An 11,184-nucleotide genomic window follows, 5' to 3' on the forward strand; every position below is an offset into this window, starting at 1 on the left:
TTAGTGGTCTTGTGTATCTAAGTGTTCCTGATAAGAATGTTTAATAGCGTGTGGAGAGAAACATACTCAGCCCCCAGGACCTGAGGCAGACATAAGATAGACCGAGACCCAGAGGCACCAACACACCAGCAGTGGCAAAAGTTGAACATATTTTGAGCTTCACTCGCCCTCATATATGGACGTCTATGTAAAAGCTCAAAATCTTGCATGCAGGAGTTTCGCCAGTCACTTGACTGGAGGAGGGTAAGCATTTGTTGAATGGAGACGGATTAAAAATGTACACTCATTGTGCGTTTAAAGATGGCTCAGAGAAAATACCTTACAGCGCATTACCAATGAATTAAATAGTTGTAACAGCTGAAAAATGTGGGAAGTGCGGGGAAATGTCCCTGTTGTAATTTGTAATGAGCCCCGCCAGTGGGTCTAAACAGATCCAATATAAAAGTAAAATTTTTTAGTTTGTAAATTAAATGTTTAGTTAGGAAAATAAATATTTAGCTTCCTAACTAAATACTTAATTTCCAAGCTAAATATTTAGCTTCTTAGCTAAATAATAGTTTGCGAATTTACCATTAAGTTTGGAACTGTGACAAATGTGAAATTATTACTTTAAAAAATGAACACCCAAATTAACCTGAATATTGCTCTTATTTGTTCTTACAGTGGAACATTTTAAATGGAACCCCATTAGAAACATTTTTCAGAGAACTGATCATTTTGTTCTGGATCTCCTCTTCTAATGCAGCCCTGGGCAAACGCCCATATGGCCCATATAAACAAAACCCGCCTTTGCTCGTATCTTGCATGAATCTTTGGACATAGCTACATGAAAATTTTGTTTGTTTGTTTTCTCTGCCTTGCAAGTGTTATGATTTCTTACACTAATGTCGTGTATCTGATTTAGCTCCGTGTGTAAACAACATTCACAGTGTACCGACTCTATTGGGGCTGCTTCAGGACAGAAGAATGAGATTTGTGCGACTTTAAAGTGGATCAGTGTTTTGTAATGATCCCCTTTTTTTTTTTTTTTTCTTCCTCTGTGCGCCTGCCTATTATTAGCTACGGAGGCCTTACAGTAAGTGCAAGTTGGCTCCATGACGGTCAGAGCTGTAGCTCTGCAAAGCGGTGGCAGATTTCAGAGCAGCGGTCGGGCTCCTAGCGCTGCAGTCGCCTTTATATGCACTGATCCCGAGGGGCTTTTCACCTAAACGTCAGCGCTCGGTCGGCTATTTTCCCAGTCTCGGTCGGATCACCTTGCCCCGAAGATGAAGCTGAATACGAGCAACCGTCAGGTGCGAACCGCATCCGATGGAGCCCCGCTTTCCGACTCGCTCATCGACCAACCTAATGCAGCACTTCCTTTTGTTGCGGTAAGGAGGGTTCGTACGGCATTTAGTGTGGCAGCGGAATCAAATTGGTTTTAATCCTTTATCATTGGTTTTGCGCTGGAGTCGCAGAGAGCGGGATAAACAGGCTCAGGAGTCAGTGACGGGGCGTTACATAACGTGTAATGCAGCAAAGCCTCATGACTAGTTTGTCTCGGTGGTGGAGGGACAGTTCGCTCCTCATGGTAGGAAATCAACTATTTTATTCTCCTTCTAATATCTGGCGGCGGAGGATGCAAACCTACCTATTCATTTCTGCTGGATGACTATTTGCATTGTGAATTATATGTAATATCCGAGCTTATAAAAATGATTAATTAATTTGAGAGTTGCGCAGTGTAGTGTTTGCTATTACAGGAAGGGCATGTTGTAGAGCAATATTTCAGGCGGTGGATCTTCACAGAGGCCCATCTTAAGGTCAAATTGTTAGGTGTCTGTGTGTTAATAGATATGTGTCAAGCAGGGCTGCAGCTTGTGTTGCTCATAGGGAGCCTGTTTTATGAATGAAAACGAGCTAGTGACTTAAATAGAAAGAAAGCAACCTTCCTTCTAATACTGGAAGTGGGGAACTGCATGCATAAGAAATCTTCAGTTTTTGCTAAAATAAATAAATACCAAGGTTTAGTCTTTGGAATGATCAATAGTCAGCCAAAAGACCGAAGAATAGTATTACTCCTGATCCGGAGTGTAGACAGCAGAGGTAGACTCACTTCATTCAGAAAATGGCTGTATAATATTTTAAATATTGATGAGCTTTGACTGCTAATTCTCACAGTTTGGTAAAATTATTCTGAGATTAAACATTTAAACCAAGGAACCCCTATACCGTTGGGGGCCGGTGTCCTGCAGATTTTGAAAGTTTCGTCGTATCTTAAATAGATAAATGCGTCTTTAACAGGCCTCCGTGAAACGGAAAGACTGGCTGAGAAAGTAATTTGTCCATTTGATTCAGATGCATTAGAGCAAGGATGCATCTAAAGGAGTTGACACTTCTATGTGAAATTCTAAATCTAGTGAATTTGGACAGAGGATATTTCTGATAAAGTTGGACATTTTGCTATGGCAGAACTGCAATTAAAAGGCCATCGCTTTTTCCTCGATGGACTTACATTTTCAATATTTTTCAATAGTCATGGAATATGTAGAGAGCTAAGAGGTAGATTGTTTATTCTTTCCAGCTAATGTTTAGCTGTGGGGTCCTTTTAAAGACTGGGATAAATAAAGTGTTGTCTCTGTTTGTCTGCTGGTCACTTTAAGAATCAGTGACGGGAAACTTGTGAATGAGCACAGAAGTCACGAGACCATTCATTGATAGCTCTGCAGGCTGACTGAGCAGTGCAGATGAAAAACAGAGTGAGAGCTCCTATACCATACAGGATGCCATAGACTTCTGGATCTGAAAGCAGTGTTTTGTTCCGGTTTTGCAATTTCTTCAGGTCCCAGTTGACGGATACTGATATGGACTATGAGAGGCCAAACGTTGAAACTATCAAGTGTGTGGTGGTGGGAGACAATGCAGTTGGAAAGACCCGCCTTATCTGCGCCCGGGCCTGCAATGCCACACTCACTCAGTACCAGTTACTTGCTACGCATGTGCCCACAGTTTGGGCAATCGATCAGTACAGAGTATGCCAAGAGGTGAGTAGGAATGGTAAACATTGTTGCAAAATAGCATATTGTAGGTGCCTGAAGTGCTTCATGTAATATGCAATAATGTATGAATATTCACATTTTGTTACTGCTCAGGTGTTAGAGCGCTCCAGAGACGTAGTGGATGATGTGAGTGTGTCCCTCCGGCTGTGGGACACTTTCGGAGATCATCATAAGGACCGGCGTTTTGCATACGGCAGGTGAGGAACTGCTAAAGGCGATGTTGGTGGGACTCATTCATTACAACTAACAAACGTAATTACACTTTTGCCATCTTCAGGTCCGATGTTGTGGTACTGTGCTTCTCCATTGCGAACCCCAACTCTCTGTACCACGTAAAGACCATGTGGTACCCTGAGATTAAGCACTTCTGTCCCCGCGCTCCTGTCATCTTGGTAGGGTGCCAGCTGGACCTGCGCTATGCAGATCTGGAGGCAGTCAACAGGGCACGGAGGCCTTTGGCCAGGTACTGAGACTTCATTATACAGTGTTTCTTTGAATGCAAGCTTTTCCTGTCAAAGAGATACAAATGAAACCAGATAAGTGCATACACTGCATAAAAAAAGTCATGTAACCTTTATTTCCCCTCACTGACATGAAAAAAGATTAGACTTACAGAGACCAGTTTTATTACTTTCTTCAAATGCAAAGGTTTACATACAGTAAGACTACAATGCTTTAAAAAAACCCTGATGAATTTTCAAAACATTTTTTGTTTGATTTAGTTCAATAGTTGCTCACCCAACACCCAAGGAAGCTGGAAAACCTGAGAACATCATCCCAACTTTGAAATATGGCGGAGCTAGATGGCATCATAAGAAAAATAATCATCATAGAAATATTGAGAAAACATCTTAAGACATAAGTCACTAAGTTAAATAAGGCACAACAGACTCTAAGAAGTAGACAGTGATCTGTTATGTTGGTGGTAAATTAATTACAAACTGATGTAAGGACAACAAAATCCAAGTTCTGGAGGATCCATCACAAAGTCCTAAAATTTAATTAAAAAGAAGAAGAAAAATATTTCAAACAAAGATTATAGTTCTTAAATCTATTTTTAGACACACTGACCTATAATCTGCTTTAAGACAGTTTAAGAAATGGGACGCTTCTCCTTTTTGCTGCAGGTAAATACATTACATAGTTAAACCCAAAAATTGTTCATACGTGTGTTAGATTTAGATTTACATAGATTTTTATTTACTTTTTTACCCAGAAGTTTGTTTCTGGTGGAAAACCAGACATCGGAAACAAATGATAATAAATCATTTTTTGATCATTTATAAATACATATTTAATGATAATAAAATTGTCATTAATTTCCTCTCAAATGATAATAAATTAAAGTAAACAGAGTATCTGTTTTGAGAATACAATAATAATGGCATACCAAAAATTACAGAAAGCCTTCTGAAAAAAACCAGTGGAAAAATCTTTACTGGCATTACGGTAGTCAAACTGTTTTTTATAATTACTGACCTGTTCTCTGTATGTATCTTCTACTATTTTGATTGTTTATTTATGATGATGCGCCCCAACATTTTGGGGTTGACAGGTTTCCTCACCATCACCCTAATCTTTTGCTCCCTGTAAAGATTGTCTATCAGACCCAGCTGGGACTGTTTGAAGCTGTTAATAAAAATATTACGTTACATTTAAATCTGCAAATGATATGAACAATGTTTGGCCAATGTATAACATAAAAATTATTAATTCAGTTTAATTACTAAAATGGAAATCAGTCTTTTCAGATAATTTCTCGGGATCCTATATTATCCTTATGCATATAAATGTTTATGTTTGGGGCTAAACTAAAAAAGCTTTGCATATTGCATTGTGTTATTTTCTCTTTTCTGCATTGTTGTATCATCTGTGGCTTAACTCCTATTTCTTTAAGCATTACTCCTTTGAAAGGACCAGTTATATTTACTCATAAGTCTGCATAGAGAGAGAAAAAGCCTGTTAACCGAGCTTTTAGTCCGTTTAGTAGAATAATGCCTGTTTTGTTGCGAAGCTCTTACATCCTGTCTATAGAGATTTTAGGAAAAATAAATCCTCTCATAGCAGATGAGCTTCTGTAATTTACAAATCAGCAGAAAATCTGAGCTTGTAAGTAATTCCCCGTCCTGTCTTCCTGTTTGTAAGGTGCTGCTTCCCAACACGACCCGGAGCTGCATGCGAGCTGTGCTGGAGTATCTCTACATGGGTAGATTCTGCTCTCGGTCGGACTTGGACGCGATGGAGCTCATTGTTCTTGCCAACCGTCTTTGCCTCCCCCACCTGGTCGCTCTCACAGGTATTGGATTTGCTATTACCGGTACTTATTTTCCTGCACTGGGTCATATCAGGAATAAAGGTGCATGCTTTTTAATTGGTCTCAGACTCTAAAGTGTGTTTCTTTTCAGAACTCTACACAGTAACAGTTTTGACGGAGTCGGCGATGATGGGGACGGACATTGATGGCGATGTGCTGATATACTTGGATATGGCCCAGGTGCGTTCACCTGTCAATGATGTCAAATAAGAATTGAGTCTTGATCATGTTTTCCCTTGCAAATTGGACTTTTATAAATTATGCAAATTATCAGCACCAACTGCTGGTGAGGATAAAGGAATCTTGACACCACAAGGTGGAGCAAAAGAAAGCACTATCTGCACTTCTTGCTTTTCTTTGGTCATGATCTTCAGGTTCCTTCAAGTACCTCTGGAATGCTACATTACTACCAAGAAAAAAACCCTTCATATTACATCAATTTCATTCAAAAATGAATACAAAATTGAGTTAACTACCAAAAGTCTTTCAAAAAGCAATTCATATTATCTATTGCACCATATGCAGAAATATGTTACAACATTCAAGTATATTTTCAAAGTTGAGGATATTTTTTCCAATCAGAGGTTAAAAATATCACAGTTTTCAGCTAGAACAACTGATGCTGTACTAAAATAACAATCTGACTTTGGATGTTGACAGTTCCACGGAGCCCAGCAGCTGACTGGATGGTGTTTGCACCATATTTGCACCAACTACAACAGTGTCTGCCGCAAGTTTCCACGTGAAATGAAGGCAAAGTCCACAGGTAACACGTTTAGACTATGATTCTTTGTTTTTCTCATCCTTAAATTGGAGTCTGGCACAAATGACTACAAAGAACGAAGCTGCTGAGATTAATATCTTATTTGGTGATCCAAAGCGGTGTTGTTGGCCACATAAAATTATGAATCTGGGAAAATAGACTTTTACTCACTCGTACAATAGGTCTTGAACTCAGCAGTACATCTACTGGATATGTTGTGGCAGATTTTTACTCAAAATCTGTAATGTTTTTTTTTAAACTGACCTGAAGATACAATTTTTGGCCGATTCATGATTTCTGTTTCTAAAATCCTTCATTAAAACTAAATATTTTTTCAACTTTTAGGGTAACTTGAAACTATCGTCTTAAAAAAATCTCTCTACTGAAAAATGTAAATTATTAATAAAAATTTATTCTGATGCAGAGAACCAAGACTACTTTGAGAAACATCGCTGGCCACCGGTTTGGTACTTGAAGGAGGACGACCACTATCAAAGAGCACGCAAAGAGCGTGAAAAAGAGGACTACCTGTACCAGAGACGGCAATGTAAACGCAAGTGGCTCTTCTGGAACCTTCCTTCCTCCCCAAACTCAAACTCACCCTCCGGATCATCTGCCATTATTTGACCAGGTGGTAAGGGCGGGGTCCAGTCTGGAGTCCATCTGTATGTTTGCAAATTGTAAAGAACACAGTAGAAGATAAGCGCTGAGAGGTTGGTATACTCCAAATATTCAGGCAGACTGTTTATGCCCCTGCCTCCTTGGGCAAACACTCCAGGTTTGCAAAGTCAGCTCAGAGTTGTGAATAAATTTCTAAGTATTACTCCTTACAATTTCAGCTGTTGGTTTGCTAAACTCAAACCAAACCTCCGTAGTATAAACCGTCTCGACTTATGGCACGGTGGAACAAGTGCAAAGATCAGATCTTGTGGATTGCTAAATATTCCCATATTAGAATTTTAAGTTTAATAAATTACAAATTTGCCAGCACAGAACTTTCAACCTGTGGCTATAAATAAATATCAATAACCTGAGCTGACAACTAAGTGCTGCTTACCAGCTGTGACAACCAGCAATTCAACAGTAACTCAAGCCTCAGAGATCTAACACTTTGCTCTTAAGTGTTTGTACAATCTGCCAGACCGCATGTTGATTATGGTTTCAAACTGGAGATAACAAAAGTACGGCTTGTCCCGAAAGAGGAAACTACAATAATTCATTTGGAGGTTTCTATGACGATCATATCCGCAAAAGAAACAACAAAAAAACAAACACAAGCACTTCTATTCCTGTTATTTTTGTATGTTTATTCAACTTTGCAGAATTTGTACAATAAGCTTTCACAGCTTAACCTGGTATCTCTTGACACACGTACCACCTACATATCGTGATCTTTTGGTCTGTGGCTTTTTGCCACAAAAGGGCTTAAGTTCACCTGAATGGATACAGTGTCATCTGACACAAAGGATTCCTGGTTTGAGTTGCTTCATTCTTTCAATTGCCCCTGAATGCAGCTGTCGCCACTACTATTCTAAATGGGTTTGCTCAATGTGGATTAATAGCACACATGTTTAACTACATGTCTCCATAAAATAGTTCTGTCATTTTTACTGCTGTCATCCTAAAAAGCAACAGATAATGTATTAATCATCAGAGCTGAAGTGATTGTAGTGTTACCGTATTTGTCTGTGGTGGTAACTTGTTTTTAAGAGATTTGCCACTCTGAATGTGATGGGTTATTTGAAATCTGTACATGGCAGAGTCTGTGGGTTTTCAGTCGTCGTGAAGGGGATGGGTTAGGAGTCATCTTACCACTGGATGATCTAATCCCTACTCTTCAACATCACCACAAGCACTTTCTGAACTCCAGAGGGAAACATATGAACTTCCAGTGGCAGCATACTGCTGAGCAGCATTAGACTGTGTTGTGCTATGTCAAGACGGGCTGCAGAGGAAACAAACTGCAGCAACATTTAAGGTCGCTCAATTCTGTTTGCGACTATCAAATCATCTTTCTGGACTTGTTTTGCACACCTTGCTGTATGTCATGTTCAAGTTTGTCATCCACTGTTGCTCTTGATTGTACGATGGGCTGCAGAATGTTTCAGATTTGCAGGCATAGTGCTCAGAGAGGATGGATAGATTTGTAAATTGTGTTAAATATCAGATAAACTCTAATGTACTGCTGTTACCTAATATTGTGCACTGCTGGCAGTGAGCAAAATCTTACTGTATTACTCAGTAAAACTGAAAATAGACTTATCGAAATTGTTTTTAGTTACTGTGCAGCTACTTACTGGTGTTTGAAATAACTGAGTACTAAATTGTGCTGATTTCCAGCTACATCTGTTACATACTTTACTGTACATGCAAATTATAGGCAGGTAAATTTAACAGTGGATTATACTGTATGTAAAATATAGTTTTAAAGTAAAGTAGATATTCACATATACGAATGATATCATGAAAATGTACGTTACATCCTTAAATCATGCTCTGGTTATACGAAAACAGACTTTTCATTGCAGCATTAGCTTACATAGTGTCAATTTTAAAAAAAAAAGGTTTTCTTTAATATTGTATATTATTGTTTGTTGTTTTGACTGACTGGATGTGAAGGATCTGGCAAAGGTCTTCATACCGCTTTTACCTTTTCACATGTCACATTGCAACAGACTTTAAGATATTTTATTGGTATTTAATCCGACAGGCAGCATGACAGTTTCTTTCAGGTGGGAAGAAACTGTCAAAATTCTTCGCAGTAAACAATTTCTTAAAAGTGTACATCTGTGTGTTCCCCCCTTATTCAATACTATGTAGAACCACCTTTACCTGCAGGCACAACTGCAAGTTTTTTTAGGCTATTTCTCTCAAAGGCTTACAAACTTTTGCCTTGCTAACACTTAAAATTTGCTATGATCTTAACTATGCTGTTGCAGCTGTTGTCATCGTGGAAGATGACCCCATGGGATGGTGGGTTCAGGATTATGTGCAGTGTTAGTTTTCCACAACACATTGCATTGCCATGGAGTTCAAATTCAATATAAATTGAACTTAGAGACTCTTCTATCACATTCTGGTTCAGCTCCCTACATGATGAGGCAAACTGCAGACAAGACTTCTGCAGGCCTTTCTTAATGCCTCTCATCTGTAAAAGTTAGATTAGTAAAATAGATTTATAATAGTTGTTCTGCTGACAAATGCTTCCACCTAAGTTGTTGATCTTTGCAGCTTCTTTGGAGTCATCATTGGCCTTTTTGCTGCTTCTTTGATTAATGCCCTTCTTTCTGTTTGTCAGCCGCATCTTGGTACTTGTGAACTTGTTCCACACTGTTTCCATTTTCAGATGTTGGGGGAAAAATTATTATAGGATATTACACAGAGGTGGACTTTGACAGTACTTGTTTGTACCAGATTTTATTTTGTGGTATTAACGAGAAGGATATGAATGCATTCAAATTTTGAAAAGCATATTCCATTTTCCTTCCACTTAAAAGCCCTGTTATAATGTTTGTACCTGTTATGTGGAGGGAATGTAGTTGCAATGCGAAAGAGGTATGAACACTTTTCATGGCACTGTACATTCTGACCCCCATAAAGAAAACAAAAGAGAGGATTTACTTAGTAATAAAACCTTGCTTGTATTTACTGCTGACCTTATAAATAAACACCATAAGCAGATTGTCAAAATAGAAAACTTGATAGCTTTTAAAATGTACTATGTTAGATAAGAGGTGAGGTTGGTGCTCTAAGTAGCAACTTTATGTAATTTCCAGGTTAGCTAATGCCAATTGAAAATGTTTCTTTGCATTTTTATTAATGTAAACATATTTTGGCACAGTTTCTTGATTGGAAACAATGTAGAGCTGAACTTTTAGTAATTCTGGATGTTGTAAACATTTTCAGTTATATTTAGTAGGTTAACTGCTGGAAGGTCTATAATTTTATATAATTTGCCTTTACAGTGTGACTGCACATTTTCATCGACATGCATTTCATTCCTCGGTGCATTGCATTTCTCAGTGATTCTTCTGTTGATGTTTTGCATCAACAACACCTCATGCCTTAATGTACAGTGTACTGTAGTGTGTGGTAATGAATGTAACGTCATGTAACTCTGGTCATCAACTTGTTCGCTGTTATCTTAAGCTGCCTGGTGCTCCCTGGTGTGTATCTGTAACTGTGCACAACCCATAATTTGGATTTAAAGTCTGAAGTTACTTGAGTTTGAATATTGCAATACTAAAACCAATAATACAAACCTACTTTAATACTTTTACTCACTAAGGCCAGACTTTGATGACAAATCAGCAAATTGTGACACTAACAATGAAATGAATGCAGGGATTTCACATTCATTTCACAGTTTTAAAGCTTCCTTACGAAGCTCCTACGGTACTTTTGTGTCTGCGTAGCTACAAAATCTTAAAAATATATGGGAAAAGAAATTACAAATGTACGCAAATATTTGTTCTGGAATTAAAAAGTTAAGTACCATAGCTTTTTGCATTAGAGCAATTTATTGCAGTACCTGTTTTGTACTATGCATATAGAAATACAAACTTGCACTGCTTTGTAGCACAGGTTTTCTTCAAATTGCAACATCATTAGGCAAATGAAAATCAGGTAATAAAGAGATCAGATTAGATAAATTGCAAAGAGGCTGTCAGTCGCCGGGGCCCAATTCCATACGTTCGGGTGCTATATTTCAGCTACAGAACAGCACAAACCAAAGGGAGCTTTAGGAGCACCAGAAATATGTAGTATATGCTGCACAATCACTACTGCATAGTATGTGAGGCCTTGTTCCGAAACGGTAGAAAGGCAAATTTGAAACAAGAACAGAAAAAGAAAATCTACATATATGAATATGTTCTCAGTGTCTGAAGCCTGGTTGACATTTTATGTGATCTCCAGGTGTGTTTTTTGCTGTCGAGCTGTTTTTATGGTTTAGGAGCAGTAAATCTTTAAAAAAGAATTAAAACAAAAAGAATCTGTAGCATGTGATATTGAAAGTGTGTATATAACATTTAAATAAAGAAAAATCTACATGTTCGGTGCGGGCACAG

At 38.3% G+C, this 11,184-nt stretch overlaps 1 protein-coding gene across 1 annotated transcript; it reads left to right on the forward strand.

The window, feature by feature from the left end:
• Nucleotides 1-936: 936 nt before the first annotated feature.
• LOC122827895 (rho-related BTB domain-containing protein 2) lies at nucleotides 937-11,175 on the forward strand. Its single transcript, XM_044110990.1, has 8 exons — nucleotides 937-1,370; nucleotides 2,822-3,023; nucleotides 3,132-3,235; nucleotides 3,316-3,501; nucleotides 5,135-5,334; nucleotides 5,444-5,532; nucleotides 6,013-6,118; nucleotides 6,540-11,175. The coding sequence occupies exons 1-8, from the start codon at nucleotides 1,309-1,311 to the stop codon at nucleotides 6,740-6,742; spliced, it is 1,152 nt and encodes a 383-aa protein (XP_043966925.1). The 5' UTR covers nucleotides 937-1,308; the 3' UTR covers nucleotides 6,743-11,175.
• The last annotated feature ends 9 nt before the right edge of the window (nucleotides 11,176-11,184 follow it).

Source organism: Gambusia affinis, linkage group LG03 (assembly GCF_019740435.1).
Source record: "Gambusia affinis linkage group LG03, SWU_Gaff_1.0, whole genome shotgun sequence".
Classification (NCBI taxonomy): domain Eukaryota; kingdom Metazoa; phylum Chordata; class Actinopteri; order Cyprinodontiformes; family Poeciliidae; genus Gambusia; species Gambusia affinis.